Here is a 24,807-nt window from a genome sequence, read left to right on the forward strand (position 1 = left end):
TATATCTGACTGTCCACTAGTGGAGTAGGACGCTACCTCTATTATATCTGACTGTCCACTAGTGGAGTAGGACGCTACCTCTATTATATCTGACTGTCCACTAGTGGAGTAGGACGCTACCTCTATTATATCTGACTGTCCACTAGTGGAGTAGGACGCTACCTCTATTATATCTGACTGTCCACTAGTGGAGTAGGACGCTACCTCTATTATATCTGACTGTCCACTAGTGGAGTAGGACGCTACCTCTGTTATATCTGACTGTCCACTAGTGGAGTAGGACACTACCTCTGTTATATCTGACTGTCCACTAGTGGAGTAAGACACTACCTCTATTATATTTGACTGTCCACTAGTGGAGTAGGACGCTACCTCTATTTAACTGACTGTCCACTAGTGGAGTAGGACACTGCCTCTATTATATCTGACTGTCCACTAGTGGAGTAGGACACTACCTCTATTATATCTGACTGTCCACTAGTGGAGTAGGACACTACCTCTATTATATCTGACTGTCCACTAGTGGAGTAGGACACTACCTCTATTATATCTGACTGTCCACTAGTGGAGTAGGACACTACCTCTATTATATCTGACTGTCCACTAGTGGAGTAGGACGCTACCTCTATCATATCTGACTGTCCACTAGTGGAGTAGGACACTACCTCTATTATATCTGACTGTCCACTAGTGGAGTAGGACGCTACCTCTATTATATCTGACTGTCCACTAGTGGAGTAGGACGCTACCTCTATCATATCTGACTGTCCACTAGTGGAGTAGGACGCTACCTCTATCATATCTGACTGTCCACTAGTGGAGTAGGACACTACCTCTGTTATATCTGACTGTCCACTAGTGGAGTAGGACACTACCTCTATTATATCTGGCTGTCGACTAGTGGAGAAGGCCTCATAGATCTCATGGCCAGACTGCAGAAGCTCCACTTCCCGTTTTGTCCACTTCTTATTAGATGTACACTTTTCTGGAAATACAATGGTAGAAGTAATGTTACTGTCAATATAGACTTACAAGTGAAATTACCTTATGAATCTACCTGATAAAGAATATGATTTTTTTGTTCCATTTATTTGTCATAAATATATTTTAATTCATCAATTCTGAAATGTATTGATTTGTGGCTAAAATAATCCAACACATCCCTTTCTATAACACACTAAATCTGACTAGCAGAGACACCCTTCACAAGCCTCTCAATAACAATGATAACTTCTTTCTATACTGGTACCTACCCTCCACATCTTCCAGTTCAAACTCTTTCTGTAGTTTAGCATAAAGCTTCTCCATCTCATCTTGGCGGTGTTGCTGGTATTTATGCTGAATTCTATCCTCTGCCTGACCAGTTCTAAACACACAGCCACCCTCACTGAGCTTCTCCATGTACTGACAACATTGAGTTAACATTGTACTTGCAACATTGACTTTATACTGTACTGGCAACATTGATCAACAATGAGTTTGTATTGTACTGGCATCATTGAATTTATATCGCATGGGCAACATTGAGTTTTTATTGCACAGGCAACATGGAGTTTATATTGTACTGGCACAACATTGAATTGACATTGTACTAACAACATGAAGTTTACATTGTACAGGAAACATTGAAATTATGTTGCATGGGTAACATTGAGTTTATATTATACTGGTAACAACACAGAGTTTATTTTGTACTGGTAACAACACAGAGTTTATTTTGTACTGGTAACAACACAGAGTTTATTTTGTACTGGTAACAACACAGAGTTTATATTATACTGGTAACAACACAGAGTTTATTTTGTACTGGTAACAACACAGAGTTTATATTATACTGGTAACAACACAGAGTTTATTTTGTACTGGTAACAACACAGAGTTTATTTTGTACTGGTAACAACACAGAGTTTATTTTGTACTGGTAACAACACAGAGTTTATTTTGTACTGGCAACAACACAGAGTTTACATTTTACTGACAGAATTAAGTTTACAATGTAGACATCTTCACTTACTTTATAATCATGGCATAAATAATGTAATGACAATTTTTTCATTAAGTTTCAAAAATATGAAAATTGATTACCACAAAAATATATGGTTTCACCTTCCTGGAATTAATGATAAATACAGTGAATTCTATAATAAATTGTAGTTATCAGAACTAAATGACTGTAAAACAAGAAATCTTTACAGTGAATCAAGATAAAGTTATCTTCCTGGATGGTATGGGTTACAAAAATTTCAAAGAAATCTTTTATATATATTTTATAAGTTCCAAGAGATAACAAATATTGGCTAAACATATCAACAAAATTTGAAAATTTAGATGTAATGAGTAGATGGCATACACACTGATCAACAGAAAATTTAAATGTAATGAGTAGATGGCATACACACTGATCAACAGAAAATTTAGATGTAATGAGTAGATGGCATACACACTGATCAACAGAAAATTTAGATGTAATGAGTAGATGGCATACACACTTATCAACAGAAAATTTAGATGTAATGAGTAGATGGCATACACACTTATCAACAGAAAATTTAGATGTAATGAGTAGATGGCATACACACTTATCAACAGAAAAATTACAAAGATCATCAGATGCATGGTTTTATGAATAAATATGAAGTTTTACCATTTGGGGATATTTCCTAGCAAGTACAACATCTAAACAGCCAACAGCCCCACCATCTCCATAAAGACCAGACAGGGGAATACAGAGGGGGCTGGGGTCCATCTGGTATCCCAACCGTGCATCCCATGGAGCTGGACGAGTTGAATTTGCATTCAGTTTCAGCATCAGGGAGACTGGTGCCTAAATAGTAAGATAGATATAACTAAAAGGATATTACTATTGTATTTTTTTTTCTTTTGCCAATGAAATAGAATATTTTCCTTATTTACCAAACAAAGATCTCCAATGATGAGTCAGTCATTGCCAAACAGAGAATATTTCAATTCTTAATTTTTTATCTGACTTCCATCAAATGTAGGAGAGAATTTAAATACCAACCTCGAGTGGTGTACAGGCATCTTGAGAACCTACAAGTTCAGCTCCACTGATACAGAGTTTGTCTCCCACATTTATCCTGTGTTTACTGACCAGGTCAGTCAGAGGGACATCAAATTTGGCCACTATGCTGTACCAACCATCTGTCAGCTCTACGCAAGTCTATAATGAAAGGCAGTAAAATCCAGGAAGTGAAATATTATCAAGTGACACATACACAGTTAAACAAACACCCTACCCCAAAATTCAAAACCTCTTTGACGACAATACATAACAAAAGAAGGCATTTCATTTTAGGAAAATTTTTCTATGCATTCAACTTTGAATATTAGAATTTAATCATCATGACTCTTTTCTAGAAACTGAAGTTTTTAAGGAACATTTGACTGTCTTACACCCTGGATGTACCTGTGATTCTGACTTGTCCATAGACAATGCTTGTTTGTCTCCCTTGACTGCTTGATTTGGTGTGTTGTCTCCCTTGACTGACTGATTTACTGTGTTATCTCCCTTGACGGTCTGTATTGATGAGATATCAGGTTGACTAGGCTGTGACAGTTGATTGATACTAGAGACACACAAGACCATCCTTTTACTGGCCGTATCATCTCGCTCCATGATCTTCTTTAAGGCTGACCTACAAACATATCAACCACAAATTTGTAATGGCTAGTAACTACATTTGCTAGATTGCAGTTTCCCTTTATTATATTGCAATAAAATTTGTAAAGAAATAACTACATTATCACAGAAAAAAAATAGTTCATAAACTTTACTTTCTCTGTTCTTCATCTCTGTATTTAAGTTACTGATTTCATTGAATTGGTTACATCTTCAGTGGTAGACCTACTTACCTGAAGCTACTGTAACACACAGTAAAACATACCTGTCTGATGCTACAAAATGGTTTAATCATTTCCTCATACTTCATAACGATGTTACGTTACTGATAAACATAAAATGTTGACATGTTATCAATTCATACAAAATAAATAAAAAAAATACAGATAATTACACCCAATTCCTTAACAGAAAAAAGATCTGACAGAAAACTACCAACCTTTGACAATTATCAATTTCACGATCATATCTGTACTTCATTTGAAGCATGACAACTTCTGGTGTAAGAGCTCTGAAACAAAAATGTAATTTTTTTCTTCACATAAATATATTAGGTATGTGATAAATATATATATTACCCACTTGATAAAATATAAATGTAATTCATCAAGAAAAAAAAATATACTCTATAAATTGGATTTATATATCTCTACAAGTATCAGTCACTTTTGTACAATTTTGTGTTAATAGTTAATGAATAGAACTCCCAATATTCCAATCAAGGTTCTACTAGTTGATCCTGAGTTAAAATGGACAAGGTGACAGACACACATAGTTACACATAATTCATGGACAATTTATAACATGAAACATACAAGGATATTATTGAATACAATAACAAGTTAAGTCAAACACTGAATTCTCTCACTTGCAATTGGTACAGATGAGAGTTCCTGAAATTTTGATGGTTTGATGGCATGTATAATTAGAAAAATTGGATACTTCTACCCAATGTCTAACTCTGCTGAATCCTATTATCTATAACAGCTGAGAGGAATCTGTTGGTTTGAAAGTGTAAAGACAAAAAGATAACAACATAATCTACAACAAACGCTTGAAACTATTACCTTCCAGCAAAATTTTGAGGTGAAGTCACTTCATAGGCAGCAAGTTTCCACACTAACCATCGATAGTGGTTGTAGAACCAAACATCAGAGATCAGTCGACAGTCCACTCCTACAAGAGTGCTGAATGCCCTGTAACACATTGTACAAAAGTATCTTTATTAAAATGCAGTGTTTCTTCAAGTTTTATATCTTATAAATTAACAAAATGCCATTAACATACAACTTGCTATCTAAAATCTTGAATTATTTGTTAAAGCTTTTGGGTGTTGTTTAAATTTTAACTTCAAAACTATGAACTGATCAAAGGTATTAAATTTCTCAACATCATATTGATTTTGTTAAGAGTTATAAACAAAGTGAAAAGGGGATCACTTAGATACATTTCTAATCCCTTGGTCTCAAATAAATATCTCCTGATGTTCATTAGATATCATTTGCACTAATTTTTTTTATATCTAATGTTGTCATGTGTGACCTTTGGCCCTTTAACCATGGAACTGGAAGATGACCACCAAAAACCTAATCTGGAGTAAAACTTGATGATGTCATGTTATGGTGTGACTATGAACTGCATTTAATTGAAAGACTTATGATATATCTTGTACACATGTTTTGTGCTGTTGACACATGCATACAGAAATTGTGATTACCACATAACCCCTCTTTAATAAGTTGTGGGTATAACAGAGTTGCTATGGCGATATTATTGAAACAGAACAGGCTGGAACATACATTAGTAAGACTTTATGCTTCTTGTCTCAATAAATTAAATTTTTGGGAGATACAAGTGTTTGTCTAGATTAAAAGAAAATTATGTATGTTTGTTCCTTACCTAAAAAACTCATCCTTGCCAGCGCAAAGTTTGTCATCAGGGACAAGATAGGCACCATCACCTACATACACAAAGCCTTGAAAGTTTGTGTAGAAGTCTGGCAGATGAAACTTGTACTGAACAGCTGTAGTAGACTGAACATCTCTAAGCCACAGACTTGAATAGTGTTGCTGGAAAAGAACCCGTATAAACAAATACAAACCTAAGATTTCTCATTTATTATCACCATGGTAACTGAAATCTGTATGGAAGAGACTTATTTTAGATTTGACTGGTGACGATTCACCTGACATCTGCCTGGTAGGGACTTGATAGTTGGTAATTTACCTTAGATCTGCCTGGTAGGGACTTGATAGTTGGTAATTTACCTCAGATCTGCCTGGTAGGGACTTGATAGTTGGTAATTTACCTCAGATCTGCCTGGTAGGGACTTGATAGTTGGTAATTTACCTGAGATCTGCCTGGTAGGGACTTGATGGTTGGTAATTTACCTTAGATCTGCCTGGTAGGGACTTGATGGTTGGTAATTTACCTTAGATCTGCCTGGTAGGGACTTGATGGTTGGTAATTTACCTTAGATCTGCCTGGTAGGGACCTGATGGTTGGTAATTTACCTGACATCTGCCTGGTAGGGACTTGATAGTTGGTAATTTACCTTAGATCTGCCTGGTAGGGACTTGATAGTTGGTAATTTACCTGACATCTGCATGGTAGGGACTTGATAGTTGGTAATTTACCTGAGATCTGCCTGGTAGGGACTTGATAGTTGGTAATTTACCTTAGATCTGCCTGGTAGGGACTTGATAGTTGGTAATTTATCTTCGATCTCCCTGGCAGGGACTTGATAGTTGGTAATTTACCTGAGATCTGCCTGGTAGGGACTTGATAGTTGGTAATTTACCTGAGATCTGCCTGGTAGGGACTTGATAGTTGGTAATTTACCTGAGATCAGGCCTGGAAGTGACTTGATAGTTGGTAATTTACCTGAAATCTGCCTGGTTGGGACTTGATAGTTGGTAATTTACCTGACATCTGCCTGGTAGGGACTTGATAGTTGGTAATTTACCTGACATCTGCCTGGAAGGGACTTGATAGTTGGTAATTTACCTGACATCTGCCTGGTAGGGACTTGATAGTTGGTAATTTACCTGAGATCTGCCTACATATCTGGTGTGTAGCTTTATCACATCCCTCATTTTTAGTCTCCTATTGCCTTGCTTCACACTGTAAAGTCGTCCAGGATCAGGACTGATTTTGGATTTCTTCTTATCCTGCAGTAATTCAGTCTGATGTTTTCTTGCTCTCTCTAACAATTCTGCCATATCTGTTTGAACTGATTTCTCTTCCTCTTTAGTGTCTGTTTGAATCTCTGATGGACATTTCTGACTGAATGAAGGACTTGCCATGGATTGGGATTTCATCAGATCAGGACGGTGAACAGACAGACATTTCGGTATAAACTTTGGCACTTGTTTACAAGGAGTCTGTGTTGATGAAGATGGTGCTGGGTTGGAGTCAGTTCCTGTTACATTGGTGTCAGGTTTTTTGTATGGGGTCGAGAAGGACGACTTGAGAGTGGTCTGTGGCCCATTGTTTAATGATATACTGTAAAATGTCAAATGATTTTATGTTTTCATTTCATATTTGTTGACTTGTGAATACCATTATCAAGATGAACAAACGATTGCCGTAAAAATAATAATTTGACAAATAGAAAGTAGGTGTTTAATGGATTTAAATAAATCCAATGAGATAAAACAGAAGTCAATACCATTTTTAAATTTCTGAGAAGAACTATTATCTGTTTATAATGATGTCTGAAATGTCAGATTTGGCATCATCTATTATTTACTTTATAAATTCTAGGGTCATTACAAAGGATAAACTATGCCTAAACAGAAATCATAGTAGAATATTTACCAACCATTTTAAGATGTCTACAACACACATTATGATATACACAGAACACTGCAAGGTCTGTAAGGTTGACTTGAAGGGACCAGTACAATGTGATATGACACTGTAAACAAAGTTTCCATGTAACCTATCAATATGTTTCAACTCTGACCTTGACTCCTGGGAGGTAGCGGATGTACTGTGGTAGGGACGCAGAGAACAGCTTGTACCTTGTCTATCTCTAGTAAATGCTACAAAAGAATGTATATATTAAGACTACTATAGCTAATAAACACATTATATACTACAACTTGTATATAATATTTTACTCTTTCTCATTAAGAAATATCTGTCAAATTTTACTTTTTTTATGTACCACAAATTGTTACCTCCCTTGAAAATTAAATTCCAAAACAATTTATGAAATGTGACTTTAATCAATATTAGTTCTTTAGAATAAAGAAATATTGTACACATCTTACCCTCTGGTACACACTTCATCGGTGTCACTATTCCAGCTCTCCTGGTGACTGCTTTTTCTGAAACTATTTTTTAAAACTTTTATGTTACAGGTATGGTTTTGGTATTTACATTTTTAAACTTTTATGTTACAGGTATGGTTTTGGTATTCACATTTTTAAACTTTTATGTTACAGGTATGGTTTTGGTATTCACATTTTTAAACTTTTATGTTACAGGTATGGTTTTGGTATTCGCATTTTTAAAATCAAACTTCAGATTTGAATTAACAGGTTATTTTTGTCTTTGTAGCATTATACAAAAATTCACCTCATGTTCATTTCAGTCTCTGAGTGTTATATAATTATTGTGTTAAAAAGCAATGAATTATATATAGACTATGAAATGCCATGAACACAAAGAATGGTCTAGGGCCAAACTGCCAGAGCATGGAACACATCATATCTTAGCAGTTCAGCAGTGAAGACTGGCAAGCATTGTGATGTACCACAGCACAACACCATCAGGACGAGCTGATTCACCTACTGGCAGACTGGCAGCAATCACAACAATCACAACATTAGTGAAACAAACTTTTGCTGGCATCTTAAATGTACCCTATCTGTTCATGGACAAAAAATGCAAAATTTTAACTGGGACAAAAATTTCCCCATATGCAATATACAAGGTAGTTTAAATTCCTTTATAAATGCGATTATGTTAACAACAGAAGACAGGGACTAAACAAAATCCTTTTTTTCCTTCTATATTTAACAAGGTGGCTTTGTTTGGATGAATTGCTTCATCTAATTCAAAAGAAAATGTTTATATTAATTCTGTCACTAGAGGGTCAGCAAAAGAATTCAGACTAAACTCTCATTTACCCAAAAATGCTTCAGATCAAATTGGCAACATGCTATCAAGGACATCCAGTAAACAAGTGCATGACTACCCCCGTACAGAAAACAAGGGTGTTAATCAACCTGTGACTCCCATCTGCCCCATGGGGCTGAGACCCACTTTTTATACAAAATTGATTTCCCTTTACCCAACCCAACTATTCAGAACAAATTTGGACAAACTCCAAACACTCCAATTTCCTCTGTTGGTCCCACCCCTGCCATTCCAGGAAAGTGAGACCAACCATTTATACAAAACTAATTCAAGTTCAACAAGAAAGGCTCCATACCAAATATGGACAAAGTTCAATACTTTCTACAAGAGGAGTAGGATTTTACAGAATTAACAGTATGGCATAATAACTGACCTTCCAGTTCCCTATATCTGAATGCTTTGTTCATTGGGTTTGTCACCCCATGATCTCCTTTCAGTAGCTGGCAGCTTTCTCACAAAATAACATGAGGAAGGCCCATTTCATGCAATCCTGCACAACTGGGGCAAAGTGTCTTGCTCAAGGACACAACCTCTCAGCTTCCTGTGAAACACTAACCACCAAGGGTAGAGAGCGTCAAACTACACATCTCATACCTTCACCTAAGCTTACATAGGCCTACCCTCCAAACAACAGTGCTATTTAGGCCTCACAAATTAACTTGTAACTCACCTTCCACCCTTCTACGTTTTGGAGTGACTTCCATTTCCTCTAAGAAATCATCCGGTTGACAGAACTCTTCTAAGCTGTGTTCCATCCCTTGTATGAACACTTGTCGGTCACTGTGTCCCATATATGGTGATCCCTCTGTGCCCTGTCGACGAGGTCTGGTTGTGCCTCCATGCTGCTTCTGCTTAAGAGGCGTAATCTTGTTTTCAGTAGGGGCAGACTGTTTGCCTTCGACAGTAGGACCTTCTTTTATCAACTGATATTTCAACTTAGGTCCTTTATTCAATTTTTCAGTTTGCTGTACAGAAATGGGATACCTATCACAGCTTCCATTTCTGACACCAATACAAGAAGTAAGTTCATGGTCCTCTTTGGTTTTTCTAACATGCTGTAATGAACTTTCAGATATAGTGATTTTATTACCTGTAGCAGTTTGAAAGGGAGAGCTGTGTGCAGAACTGGGTGACTTTTTGAAAGAATGAAGAGAACTGTTACCACAATTATATTTAGTTTCCAAGCTTCTTATAGACGGTGAAGTATCCAACAAAGGTGAATTTCCAATATCTTCCAAGGCATTCCTTGCATGTTCAAGAGCATTTTCAGATATGTTCACTTTTTTCCCTGAAGCACTCTGGAAAAGCATATTTTGAACATCTTCCATGCTTTTCCTAGCATGTTCAAGAGAACTTTCTGATACATTCACTTTTTTCCCAGATGCACTCAAGAATAGTGAATTTCCAACATCTTCCATGCTTTTCCTAGCATGTTCAAGAGAACTTTCTGATACATTCATTTTTTTCCCTGATGCACTCAAGAATGGGGAATTTCCAACATCTTCCATGCTTTTCCTGGCATGTTCAAGAGAACTTTCTGATACAATCACTTTTTTCCCTGACGCACTCAAGAATGGTGAATTTCCAACATCATCCATGATTTTCCTTGCATGTTCAAGAGCTTTCTCAGATATGCTTACATTTTGTCCCGAAGCACTTAAGAATGGAGAGTTGTCAACATTTTTCCTAATTTCCTGTGCATGTTCATGTGCATTTTCTAATAAATTTATGTCATCCTTGAAAGTGCTTTGTGCCAAAGAACATCCATCATCATCATCATCATCATCATCCATTTTTGCATTGATAAAAGTACTCTCTGATTTGTCAGTATATTTTCCTGATTCTGTTTGAACTTTATCACAAGTCTCTGAAATACAAGGAGACTTTGTCATTTCTATTTTTGATGAAATTGAGTCACCACCTTCAACTCTTGTGGAATCATAGTGTGACTCATCCTGAGAAAAGTCATATTGAGAATTCATTACTTCTTGAAGAGAAAAATGATCATTTTGTAGACATGAACCAACATCTTTTTCTTCTTCTCTAACAATTTTTTTAAAAGCAGGTTTTGTTTTTCCTGTGAAGTGATGGAAACTGTCAAATTCTGGAACAGTCCATTCTCCCTCTTTTACATCACTGTTATCACCAGAAAAAGTCACATCCTCATAAATATCTTTGTTACTTGTTGTCACACTAGATTTATCTCCCTTTGAATCCACTTTCCTGTCTCCAGGTGTTGAACTATTTATATCTGTGGACCATTCTCTCATGTTCTGTCTAGCTTTTACTAATGCGTCATCAGAGACACTAATTTTCTTCCCTGAAGCACTATGAAATCCTTTTAATTCAGGAAATATCTGTTGACCATCACATCCCTCATTAACTGTTTGTGTTTCACCATGTAGCGATTCTTCATTGATCTCAGAACTCCAGTTATAGAGACTTTGTCTGGCTTTTATCAATGCGTCTTCTGATATGTGTACCATTTTACCTGAGGCACTTTGAAATCCTCCCAATTCTACTGTTTGTTGATTCAATGATTTGATTAAGTCCTTTTTTGGTTCCGTATTTTGACTCTCATTAGTAAATTTTGACGACAGTGGTAAATGGGTTGTTTTCCAAGGTTCATCAGAAGCTGTAAATTCTTTACTTACTACACACCTAAGTCCTTCAGAATCCACATTTTTGTCAACATCTTCGGTTTCTGTTTCTTCATTTGACACAACCACTTTAGAAACAGAGTGTGTTTTTATGGAACTTTGGAATCCTGTATCACCAGTTTGCTGTTTAGAATGTTCTTTTTGTGAATGTTCCTCAGTGGTTTCAGTAGACACACCTATTGTTTTAGGTTGTTTTACCTGTTGATTCGCTTCTTCAGAAAAACCCACACATTTTCCTGATGCACTTTGAAAGACTGAGAAAACAGTGTGCTTTACAGGTAATTGGGTTTTCACTTGTGCTGTAGAGTTATCACACATCACCATGTCCTCCATGTCCAGAAAGTGTTCATATTCTTCTGAAGGTAGTACTTCTGGTCTCTGATTTTTGTTACCAGGCAATAAAGATGGCAGTACCTCTGGTCCCTGATCTTTGTTACCAGGCAATAAAGATGGCGGTACCTCTGGTCCCTGATCTTTGTTACCAGGCAATAAAGATGGCAGTACTTCTGGTCCCTGGTTTTTGTTACCAGGCAATAAAGATGGCAGTACCTCTGGTCCCTGATCCTTGTTACCAGGCAATAAAGATGGCAGTACCTCTGGTCCCTGATCTTTGTTACCAGGCAATAAAGATGGCAGTACTTCTGGTCCCTGGTTACAAGATGATAAAGAGGACTGAAGGTTTAGTCTGAATGAGTGCTGCACCTCTGGTCCCTGGTCTTGGTTACCTGGTTTCAATGAAGGCTGTACCTCTGGTTCCTGCTCCTGGTTACCAGGTTCCAGTGAGGGCTGTACCTCTGGTTCCTGCTCCTGGTTACAAGGTTCCAGTGAGGGCTGTACCTCTGATCCCTGGTCCTGGTTACCAGGTTTCAGTGAGGTCTGTACCTCTGATCCCTGCTCCTGGTTACCAGGTTCCAGTGAGGGCTGTACCTTTGGTTCCTGCTCCTGGTTACCAGGTTCCAGTGAGGGCTGTACCTCTGGTTCCTGCTCCTGGTTACCAGGTTCCAGTGAGGGCTGTACCTTTGGTTCCTGCTCCTGGTTACCAGGTTCCAGTGAGGTCTGTACCTCTGGTTCCTGCTCCTGGTTACCAGGTTCCAGTGAGGGCTGTACCTCTGGTTCCTGCTCCTGGTTACCAGGTTCCAGTGAGGGCTGTACCTCTGATCCATGGTCCTGGTTACCAGGTTTCAGTGAGGTCTGTACCTCCAATCCCTGGTCCTGGTTACCAAGTTCCAGTGAGGGCTGTACCTCTGATCCCTTGTCCTGGCTACCAAGTTTTAACATCTGTAGTGACCCTGGTCTCTGGTCTTGGTTACCAGATGACGAAGAGGGCAGTATCTGCAGCTCCTGGTCTTGATTACCAGATGTCAATGAGAGCAGTACATCTGACCTCTGCTCCCGGGTATTTAATATTGAAGAAGGCAGTATCCCTAGTCCCTGGTCTTGGTTCTCTGGTGTTGTACTATATTTCTGTGACCTTAAAACTTTACCAGATCCTGGACTGAAATGTTGAGATGATTCAAGCTCCCCTGAAAATAATTCATCCATTATTGATGAATCAATGTCCTGATCAGCATTTTGTGCCTTAAATTCTGGTGAAATGTTTCTGCTATTACCTACAGTGGAAATGCTGTCTTTCTGAGGTTCAACTTTGTTTTCCTGTGATATTTGTAGGACGCTGCTACAGCATCCATCAATAGCACCAAGGTTTATTTTCTGAATTCCAACACCATCTTTCTTGGACAGATGTGAAATGTCTTTGCCTGCATCAGTATCAAAGGTAGTTGTCCCAGATATACCTCCACATTTATCTTCTGATGAACTAAATGGTACATCATCACTTTTTGAAATAACAGTTAATGTCTTGTCTATGACCTTGTTTGACATATCCACACACTGCCTGTCATTTGACTTTGCTATATTTGGCTTCTTTGTGATTTTTGGTGGTTTAAATGGTCGGAACCCTTTTGGAATGTTAGCTCCAGGGGGAAATCGTGAGGAACTTTTCCTATTAATGTTTGTTTGCAAACTCTTGTCCTTGATTATAGTGGATCCTGACCTTTTTTTAGGATTTAGGATGTCTAGCATTGTTGAAGTACATCCTTCCTCAAAGTGAACAAGTTCTCCTCTTCTATTTTGACCTTCCACAGATTCTTTATTGTTACCAAATAATGCAGAATTTTCTATTCCTTCCTCTGTGTCAACTTTACGTATCACAGACACACCTTTACTAATACTAGCTTCACTGATCTGTACTTGTTTACCTCCAGCAGTTTGAAATCCGCAGGAGTCACTTCCAGACTTTTCATACTGATCATGAAAAGATCCATTGTCTGTATTATCTACGTTTGATATGATGGACATTGCTTTTCTCAAACTGCTATCACTAAGTTTGAGTTTCTTTCCACCAGCAGTACTGAATCCTCCTAATCCATCAGCAGTGCTGAATCCTCCTAATCCATCAGCAGTGCTGAATCCTCCTAATTCATCAGCAGTGCTGAATCCTCCTAATCCATCAGCAGTGCTGAATCCTCCTAATCCATCAGCAGTGCTGAATTCTTTTAACTCACCAGTTGTGTTGCGTCCTTTTAAACCACCAGCCATGCTGAATCCACGTTGCTCTTTAACCTTTCTATCCTCTGTTAATTTATCTCTATTTGCTATGAGATCAGTGCTACGTTCCAATTCACGGACTCCTGTTATTTGGTTTGAATTATCTGTCATGGCTGAATCTACATCAACAACTAGAGACATTGCTTTCCTCAAACTGGCATCACTAAGTTTCAGCTTCCTTCCAGCAGCAGTACTGAACCCTCCAAATTCACCAGCACTGCTGAATATTTCTGATTTACTCCCAGTTGCAGTACCAGCAATGCTGATATCAGATTTATCTGTTGGATCTCCGATGTCTCTCTTTGATGAATCTGTAACATCTCCATCAACATCTGCAACTAGCGACATTGCCTTTTTCAAGCTTGAACAACTAAGTTTTAGCTTTTTTCCTCCAGCAGTACTGAATCCCCCGAACCCACTTATGGTGGATATGCCTGCTAACTCAGCAGTATCGCTGTAGTCTCCATCTAATATATCCTTTGGTGTAACAGTTTTCTCCATGTCGCCTACAAATAATACTGGTTTAATCAAACTTGAACCACTAAGTTTCCACCTCTTAGCAGTAGCTGTACTTATTTTTGTCACTTCATTAATGTCTTCTAAACCACTCTTCATTCCTTTGCTTGTATCAGCATCAAGCAAATCACTCTTTTTCACACCAGAATCAATAGTTCTGTGTTTCTCTCCATCTTTATCAGTAAATCCAAGCTTTCCATTCATCACTTCATATTTTGATACGGTGTCCATTTCTTTATCCATCTCAATGAATAATGCCTTGGGTATTTCCGGACTTGAATCCCTGAAATGTTGAAATTTCTGACTGACAGTACTTAACTCCACTGCTGATTTACCATCATCCTTCTGTCTACCACACACCTCTGGTACCATTTCCTCGTCAGAACAAGTTTCTGTTGAAAGATGAACTTCAACTTCTTTATCATCTGTCAAAATATGTGTAGCATTTTTTTTCACGGGGTCAACGCTCCTCAGCTCAGACTTACTTCCACCATCGGAAATCAATCTCAGATGTCTGCCAGATGACTCTATGGTACTGTCAGCTAGTGTTTTTCTCTCCTCCATATCTGAACCCTTCCTCCCTACTTGGCTCACTTTTGGCTTGCAACCAGACATACCTGCTCTTTTAAACTTTCCTGAATCACAGAATGATTTTTCATTTGAACTTTTTCCACATGATAAGGAGTCTTTATCAACTCTATTTTCCATTCCAGCTGTGGTCAGATGGACATTTTCTTTGATAGACTCATCATCTTTAACAACTTTCCTGATGTCTTTCAATGAATCTTTAACCTCTTCAGTGCTCCCTGGAAATGACCAGCTGGTTGGTGGATAATTGGTGTCTACATCATCAAGTAATGCTGTTGCCTTCTTTAAACTTGTATCACTGAGTTGTACATGTTTTCCAGCAGCAGTTGTGAATCCTTTATGAATGATATCAGTGTGACATGTATGAAAACTTCTATCTTCTTGTTCATGGTTCCCAGAATTACATTCTGCCTCAGAACTAACTGAATTCCCGGCAACATTCTTGGCATTCAAATCCGAATGTAGTTCTGAAAATTTCATCACAGATATCGCTATTTCCAATTTGGAATTTTTCAAAAGTTTTTCATTTCTTCTTGTTTGAAATCCTTCTGAATGATCGAAAGTTTTTTGGAATGAAGAGAGCTTAGAGACCTCTGGTGAACTCCCAGACATCAAAACATTTTCAGGCATGTCTTCTAAATCAACACAACTATCTTGAACAGACCCTTTTGCTCCTTGTTGATTTACACCAGCAATATTTGAGTTTTGTGTTGAGACAGCTGACGCAGTCTTGCCTTGACAGCTGATGGCTGCATCAGAATTAGTAAATGTTCGTCTAGGCAGCTTTGTCTTGTCTTTGTTATGAATTTCCTTCACACTAAACATGTTTTTGTCCTCCAGTGATCTCTCCATTTCCAGAGAGTCATCTGTAATACCCGTATCAGACTCTACACAGATAAACAATTGTTTGGCTTTATGTAATCCCTCCTCACTAAATGTCATAGCCTTTCCACTTGCCGAGGAAAATCCAGTACATTTAGCAAGACTCTTGGATCCTTCTCGTATCTCATGATTTCCATCACTATTTTCAAGATTGCTGATATTTCTGTCATCTGTTGTTTTCTTAACTGTATGATGCAGCATATTTGGTGATGAACTTTCACTTTCTACATGGTTGATCTTATGTTTTCTACTTTCATTGAGGATTATCTGGCTTGAATCTTTCTGTTTTTGAATCATTTCTGTCTTAACACATTCACAGCTTATTTGTTTTTTATTCTCAGAAATATCTGTTTTGATTTTAGTATCTTCAGATTCAGAACTTTGTGACTTGTATGAATCTTTCTTTACATGAGCTTCAGAATCAGACAGCACTTTATGTATTAGTGGTGTTTTCCATTCTGAAGACTGAACATCACCATTTTCTGGTTGCCCTTTTCTTTGTTTTTCTTCTGTGTTTCCCACTTGGACAGCTTTAGTGAGCAGTACGTCTGGTTGTGATATATATTCATCATTGCAAACATCAGAATGGTCCGTCACCAAAGCATTCTTTCTACTGTTTGCAAGAGAGGAGAAACTTTTAAACCCTGTGGAATAAACAATTTACTTCATCATTCAAAGAATGGATGTATACCAAATAATTAAAATTTGCATGGAAATTTGTTTAGTGTAAAGGGAATTAGTACAATATATTCTCTCTTGTAAAATTGAATAAATCCAGAGTTTAACACATTATATTTAACCTACAGTAATGGAGTGGACTTATCACAGGACAATCAGATATCTTATTTATCATATATTATTAAAATCTGCAATCCAAGCATGGACTTATTGCAAGATAAACACCACATTGATCATGTGACCAAACTTTCACCGTCTGTTTTACACTATGGTGTAGAATCAGTTAACAAAATTACATCAGTAGATATATTCTCATAAACCTATAGCAGTTCATCAACATAAAGACATCAAAATCTTATGTGTTCACTCAGAAACAGACATAAAACAACTGATGCTTTAAATGAAAATCACTTGAACAAGACTCCTAGTGCCCATGTCAACATACTACACTGTAACTACAGTGTAATGAATCACACCTGACTGAAAAAGGCAGTCTTAAGCTAATAATATCATTTTGGCTTTGAAAACCATGTATCTGCAAATTACAGCCTACCAGATCATGATATACACATGCAATTTTTTTCATTCTTAAATAATAACGAAATATATCTATCCACAAACAAGTCCCTGCCCAACAATAAGCCCCCTTTTGCAGAATCATCTATTCAAATTTTAAAATAGTAAGCAAAAATTAGTTTGCAAATAAGCCTTTCAAAAACTAAATACTGAACTTTTATATGAGAAGAGGGGGCTTGTTTGAAGATGAATATAGCATGTAACAGTTTTATTACATAGCTGCTACACAACAATGACTCTATGTGGCTAATATATAAAAACTATCTCTATGACCTACCAATATTTTTATGGGATTTTCTGTGGAGGTCAGGCCATTCCTGTTTTTGGCTTTTATCACTTCTTTCTTCCAAAGCTGATTTAGTAGCAGATGTTTGGACAAGCACAGTGCCTTGTAGTGTATCTCTGTCAACCAAAGGTCTTGTATCCATTGTCGATCTTCTGCTTTTCTCTGACAGTTCAGAAAATCCATAAACAGATTTAGGACACGACTTACTGATCTGATTTGTTGATGGGTACAGAAACTTTCTGGGCTTTGTTTTCAGACTGAGGGATCCTCTCAAACACTTAAGTCTTGAATAGTCAGGATCAATCCTTTGTAATGAGTCCTCTTTTTTGTCAACATGAAGCGTAACCTTGTTTTCATCTTCAGATTTTATTAAAGGTGAAGTCGTATACACCCTATTCTCATCTTTAATTTTCATTAAAGATAAAGTCACATCCTCCTTATCTTCAGTTTTAACATCCTCCATAACTTCAGTTTTCACAGAAACAGGTTTATCATCAGCCTTTAATTTGAGGTCAGGTTTAGCTTTTTCTGAGCCGGCTTCTAAGTTAGATTTCTGTGTTTTACTGCTTTTGTCTACTAAAGTGACAACAGAACACATTTCATTCAAAACACTCGGGGACACTTGAGAGAAAAGTTCATCACAAAATTCAATGTCAAAATCTTTTCTGGGAGATCTGTCTATACACACATTTTCTGATGTCAAATCATGTGATGCTGAATCTTGCTTTGAAATGCTTCGAGTAAAAGTATCGTTATCACTTTCAAAGTCCTCAACAGAATTTGTGTCATCAGTGGGCAGAGTTTGAATGATAATGTCTGGTGACACATACTCTTCATCATCCAGCTGTGTAAGATTTCGCTTTAATGATGTTTTTTCCTCCAAACAAAATGTTACTTTTTTGTTACTTTTAACTTCAGACCCTTCAGTTGTCTTTTTCTTGCTAGAGAGGATTGACTTGAGAGTCCTTCGAGTATTGATTGGAGTAGAACAGTTTCCCGAACTACCATCCTCCTGACTTATGGAGTGTTTTCTTTGGCAGCTATTTAAAGATGCTGAATAAGTATTCTCTTCTGTAAATTCATTTTTTATCGTGATTTTATTTTCTGTTATGTTCTCATCTTCTTCGTTTTGCACCTGTGCCATGTTTCGATAATTTTCTCCATTTTCACAAGATAACAAAGCCATTTTCATTTTTTTACTTTGTGTTACATTAATGCTAGATTCATTATCACTGCATACTTCTAAACTTAAACTATCAACCAGTTTTCTTTTCTTGCCTTTCCTAGGAGCACATCTTCTTCTACCAACTGCACTTGATGGTGGGTCAAAAAAGTCCGACAAAGCCTCAGACACACCTTTCTCTAAGCTCTCTCCTGTGGTTTTGGATATGTCATTTCCTGGTTGGTCATGCTGAGTACTGATTTCTGCCAAATAAACTTGCTTCTGACTGTCTTCAGCATCACCATCCACATATAAATCTTGTGAAAACAAAGGCATGCTGTATTCTTCATCATTACTGGTAACAATACTGGTGCTTTCTTTTAAAGCATTTTTACCAAAATTTGGAGATGACTTGAACTTTGCATTCAATTTGATTTCAGAATTGGCTGCTGAAAAATGTTCAGAGATTTCAGAATCTGCGTTAAACATCTCATGATGGTTTATGTTTTGAAATACTGTTATATCTGGAGAGACCAATTTGACTACTGAAGGTTTCTTCGTTGTAGAAGAAACAGGAGGCAGATCATCATCATCATCATCTGTGTTATCCTCTGATGTATTATCCAGTGTATGTAACTCCTCATCTGTCTGTGATGGTCCAGGAGAAAACAGGACTCTCGGTAAACCCTGCACAGAAAATAAAGTACACTGTACATGTATGTTATTTAACAACTTCCATTTATCTTCCCAGTCTTTATACACAAAATTCTCAAAATAAAACGTTTACCTGTAAAGTGTTCAATATGTAAATGGATGATTTGCCTTTTCATTTCTAACTATGATTAATGCATGATGACTTTGTTTTTTTATCACAGTTTAACTAACATAAAATCTTTCATAGAGCACAAAAATTGAAATTTGCAGATGACCTGAAAGTGATTAAATGAGCAGGATTATAAACATACTTCCCTTTGATAAATAATTGATCGTTTGAGAAATGGTGATAATTGATCGTTTGAGAAATGGTGATAATTGATCGTTTGAGAAATGGTGATAATTGATCTTGAATTCTAAAGTGAATCCCATTATCACTTCCACTCATAGAAGATTCTCATCTTTCATTTACACAACATTTTACACTTTTGGCCCAAAGAAATTATATCCTGAATTTCAGTCAAAATATGATGTCACACTAGAATGGGTGGTGTACCATAGAATAAAGTCCTTATGGTTGCCGAGTTAAACACTGAAAGATATCATTATCCATGGACATGAAAATGAAGACAACTTAGGAACTGACCTTTTGCTGTTTAACCATAGGGGATGGAGAACCTGTGGAAAACAAGATCAATATTGTCATTATCTTATCTAATACACTCTGTTTTACATACATTGATAGACATTTTGTTTACTCTAAGTCTACTGAAATAAACTAGTAAATAATTGTGATATATATATCTTATGCCCTTGATTTGACTTTGACTAAAACAGAACTGTACAAAACTTTTTACTAAATCTACTTCAGTCTACAGAATTTGAATTGGCTGAAATTTTACTAAATATTTTTCTTTGGTCACAATTAAAGTCATAAACATCAATGTTTAAACCAAAAATAATGTAAACGCAAAACAAACATCCTAAAACAATAATTAAGTATCGTAATGGACATATTTTTTATATGTACAAATCACAGATTCAATATGTATTGCATCACCAGACTTCCTACACCTGTATCAATTATCTTTGTGTTACAAACCTTTGAATGTAGAATCCATCAAAGTGGGCGTTGCCATTGAACTTGTCCAGGACAACATGGAGTCGTTCATATCGATGCCAAGACTCTTTCTGATATCCATCTGTTTGCAAAGTGGGGCAGAACCAGGTACCACATCCGGACTGGACATATAATTAGATGTTTCAGAAAATCAAGCAGTACGAAATTTAACCCATATCAGAATAGCTGATCAGGAAATTGAACAGATTCAATTTGATAACATGTAGCTTTAATTTCAAAATCTTTAATGGACATTGTAAACAAACTTATATATTTGAGCTCATATTTTGTATCCTTTGTTCCTTTGAAGAAAAAGTGCACCAGTATCTGCTATATGTCAGAAAATCAGAGCACATGTTATCAGTAATTGTTAAAGAAATGGAGTCTACTGTGACAATGACTAGGACAGCTGATACCACACTATTTACCTACACAATCATTATGTCCGTCAGGTTGTGTAATCACAAAACCAAGCAAGGATATGTTGTACAACTAAATAATTTATTATATCTGATGACTGCCAGCTCGTAGATGTCAATAAATAATCATTAAGTATCTACAATATAATGATTTATAAATGTCTTGATATAGATTAAGTTAACAAATCATCAATATCAAACTACACCACCAACTAGAAATGTCCTCCCCACACACATCCCCACAGTACCCCCACTTCCTTCCCTTTCCCTACAGAAGCCAGCTATTTTGTCTTGTAGTGTTTGATTATTTTAATGAATTATTACCTGAATCATTATATCCCTTAAAGCCAACATTTTGGACCTACCTTACTCCCAAAACAGGTACTTGCCATCCTGCTGTTTGACTTGGAGTTGAAGTCTGAGATGTCAGTAATCTTTGGATTTTGGAATAAAACTTATTCTCTGAGGATTCTGAACCTGGAAAAAATTAGGTCACAATGTAGTTGAAATGAAATAGAGTAGAAAAAATTATTATCAGTGCTACTGATAAAACACTATATATAACTGGTTTCATATGAGTAGTAAATTAATATAGATGACCAGAAAATAACTAAAGAATTACAGTCAAAATACACTAAACTCCCCCCCCCTACCACCACCACCACCTGAAACTTTACAAGAAAAAGATGATGTCATCATAATGACCTTCTGATACTGCAAACTTGCATAAAAAAACTGTCAAGAATCAAACAAGAGCTGCTACAATTAAGACAAAATTTGGGTAAGACTGAAATTTCAGTACTGGATAATAGTGACCTGAACAGTGTACTGACAGCAGATACCACAAAATAACATATTCTTCCATAATTCCTATGGTACATCTCACAAAATTAAATGCATGACATTCAATAGAATAAAAATTGCAAAATTTCACAACTCTCAACTCTGGAATTATGAGAGTCAAATCAAAATCTTATGAGTCAAAATATAAAATTTTCAGGTTCAAAATTTTAATATGGTAAAAATTTGATTCACAATTTCGTTGTATATGCATTGAGATATTCACAATTATATATGACATTATTAAAGGGACTAGATTGTTGGATTTTCATTTCAAAACTGATAAAAAACATTATAATATTTAAATATATGTTAAAAATTGTGTACTTCCAGTTAGCTATGATGTTTTAAAGTTTGTATAACCATTTTAATAACGCCAAAAATTTTTAATAAAATAGGAGCGACTTAACATTAATTCATATTATTATCGTTTGCAGAGTGTCGACTAGTGGTGTTTTAAAGCTGATAATCTTTATCCATTTCTCACAGAGAGTGTTATAACTTTGTGAAGAGGAGACCACATACAAAGTTAGTACCACTGTATTGTGCCACTGCATGCTGGCAATATCATAGTTGAATGACCCATTCCTAAATCCCAATCAATTGATGCTGGAGTTTGCATTCTATCATTCAGCATTAACAAACATTTTAACACCTACTCGGTAAATCTGTTATGGGTAAACAAATGTGAACGTTGTACTCATAGGCATCATATGTTGCATGTAAAAATTATGAATCAAATAATTACAAACTTTGAAATGTTGGACATATTTCATATAATCAAGTTATTTCCCCTTATCCATCCTTTTGCAAATACTTAAGTTTCTAAACAAGCAGAAAGTAGGTCCAAAAAGTGCAGTAATATGCACAGGTTAGAATACTTGCTGATAAAACACATCATTGTGGAGGACTAACATTTTTCCATTGCTTATGTGATCACATATAGATGTATTACAGCATTAGATAATTAAGAAGCATATTTCATTCTATTACTTGAGAAAATGTGTGTTGTTGGGATTTTTTTGTTGTTGTTAAAAAATTGTCCGTTGAGGTTAGTTACACCATATCAGAACTTAAGTGGCTCATATAAAAAAGAATTCCAATCAATAACACAAACAATTGAAATAATAGGACATCAGTTTTCAGGACATCTTCAGTTTTAAATAAATTTTAAAATGAAGTGAATAAATTTATATATAGAGTTTATCTAAATTTTCACTTCATTCTGTAGAGAAAGCTGAGGGTATAATGATCTAAGTCTTTATTTTACTGGCATTCATTTGTTTTTCCTATTTTTCTACATAAATTATTTAGAATTCCTAAACAACAATATAGTTCTATATTTCATGAATTCTTAAGGTCATCAGGACACCATGTAAAGTATGTGTAAACAGAACCAAAATGACTGATTTGTATCGACATCTTAGATATTCTCTAACCAGCAGACACATAAAAGGGATATGTTTAAACTTATTACAACTCTTCATCAGACTGGAGACACTTTTGAAGCAAAGAATGACAAATTCTGAGAGGATAATGCCTCAGTATCAGCTTACTTGAGCTTGTAGATGAGCCAAGTTGATAAGAATGGATTTTATCCTTCGGTGTAAACAATGAACCATCAACTTCTTCCTTCTTTTGTTTCTTCTGCTGAATTTTCTTTGCAGTAGCATTTTCAGAGTAATGAGCTGATATAATTGACAGCAATGAATCCAACAATCCATTGCCAGAATTTTTATTCCCAGGTCCAAGCTCTTTAAGTATATTGATGTTCAAACGTTTTACATGGGTTACTAGACCAGAGTAATGAGCTGATATAATTGACAGCAATGAATCCAACAATCCATTGCCAGAATTTAAAAGAACATTAATTGATTGAGTTCAGAATTCTACAGCATGAATATCAATTGAGTTCAGAATTCTACAGCATGAATATCAATTGAGTTCAGAATTCTACAGCATGAATATCAATTGAGTTCAGAATTCTACAGCATGAATATTTATCATTTTAGTTCAGAATTCTTCGGGATAAGTTATTCTTGTCTTCCTGTAGTGTTCAGCATCATTACTATGATCAGAAAAGGTTATATATTTAAGTCATTCCTGATCTCTCTTAGTCATTTTTGCAATATTGGTGTTGAGTAATTGGTTGCATTTCTTTAATTCATCAAGATTAGTTAAATATTATTTGCATATTACTAATGCTGCACATAAATGATCTTTTTCTTTATCTAATTACTGGACACAAACCTTTAACTACACTGGATAAGATGACATTCAATTTCTTTTTCTTAGCTTTGTCTTTCTTCAAACAGAATCTGAATGATTCATGTGTCTCTGGACAAGCCTTCACATCTACATTGGTTCTGTCACTCATCACAGTCAATGATCAGAGGTGACACCTGCAAATATAAATGATAAAGAAAATAATGACTAATGATTCTAAAGTAACTATCTTGAGTAAACTTGTATCATGTATCAACAAATTTGTTATTTATCTAACAGCTGCTTCTTAAAGATTTGCAAACATTTTGTTAGAGGCTGCAGTCATTGCTCTGTCCATTATCAGTGCAAACATATAATGGTAATGTTCATCTGTAACAGATGGCATCATCTGTTTAACACAACCAATAGCCAATGTGACCATGTATATAACGGCACAGGAAATATTCATTTCTGTTGTCTAAATTTGTGATAAAATGACAATTTATCAGACTTTGTTCTCCGTTGATTAGTGTATAGTCAGTTGAGTATTTACATATGTTCTATTTTTAGTCAACCATAATCTGCTGACAAAGAACAGATGTGATAAAGTTTGTTACTTTTACAAAAATACAAGACAATTTAATCAACAACTTTTTGTGCAAAAATATAGTGATGCATTAGTTACTGGGCTATGTCAAAAATATGATGCCATTTTTAGTTGCAAGTGTTTCTATTTCAGAATGAACCTGCACTTGAGTAACTGAATGATTATTCTAAGTAGTAACTATCCCTCAAATGCAGGACTATTACGCATATGCTGTGTTTT

The 24,807-nt window shown here is 36.1% G+C and overlaps 1 protein-coding gene across 1 annotated transcript in view; it reads right to left on the bottom strand.

Annotated features, from left to right (window-relative positions):
• Positions 1 to 24,153, bottom strand: part of LOC132553399 (breast cancer type 2 susceptibility protein homolog) — a 35,966-nt gene extending 11,813 nt beyond the window's left edge. Inside the window, exons 1-21 of the mRNA XM_060217646.1 lie at positions 24,027 to 24,153; positions 23,333 to 23,530; positions 21,302 to 21,413; positions 20,500 to 20,639; positions 20,044 to 20,075; positions 18,477 to 19,430; positions 17,573 to 18,425; positions 12,885 to 16,685; positions 10,673 to 11,831; positions 9,459 to 10,444; positions 7,918 to 7,974; positions 7,602 to 7,686; positions 6,688 to 7,144; positions 5,540 to 5,709; positions 4,708 to 4,836; positions 4,080 to 4,151; positions 3,428 to 3,656; positions 3,023 to 3,181; positions 2,645 to 2,824; positions 1,254 to 1,404; positions 876 to 985 (exon numbers count right to left, since the gene is read on the bottom strand). Coding sequence (XP_060073629.1) covers positions 876 to 985; positions 1,254 to 1,404; positions 2,645 to 2,824; positions 3,023 to 3,181; positions 3,428 to 3,656; positions 4,080 to 4,151; positions 4,708 to 4,836; positions 5,540 to 5,709; positions 6,688 to 7,144; positions 7,602 to 7,686; positions 7,918 to 7,974; positions 9,459 to 10,444; positions 10,673 to 11,831; positions 12,885 to 16,685; positions 17,573 to 18,425; positions 18,477 to 19,430; positions 20,044 to 20,075; positions 20,500 to 20,639; positions 21,302 to 21,413; positions 23,333 to 23,530; positions 24,027 to 24,153 — 10,161 coding nt within the window. The remainder of the gene's footprint in view (positions 1 to 875; positions 986 to 1,253; positions 1,405 to 2,644; positions 2,825 to 3,022; positions 3,182 to 3,427; positions 3,657 to 4,079; positions 4,152 to 4,707; positions 4,837 to 5,539; positions 5,710 to 6,687; positions 7,145 to 7,601; positions 7,687 to 7,917; positions 7,975 to 9,458; positions 10,445 to 10,672; positions 11,832 to 12,884; positions 16,686 to 17,572; positions 18,426 to 18,476; positions 19,431 to 20,043; positions 20,076 to 20,499; positions 20,640 to 21,301; positions 21,414 to 23,332; positions 23,531 to 24,026) is intronic.
• Between the last annotated feature and the right edge of the window lie 654 nt (positions 24,154 to 24,807).

Source organism: Ylistrum balloti, unplaced genomic scaffold, assembly GCF_031769215.1.
Source record: "Ylistrum balloti isolate Yb309-2 unplaced genomic scaffold, AGI_CSIRO_Ybal_v1 Utg370324, whole genome shotgun sequence".
In the NCBI taxonomy this organism is placed as follows: domain Eukaryota; kingdom Metazoa; phylum Mollusca; class Bivalvia; order Pectinida; family Pectinidae; genus Ylistrum; species Ylistrum balloti.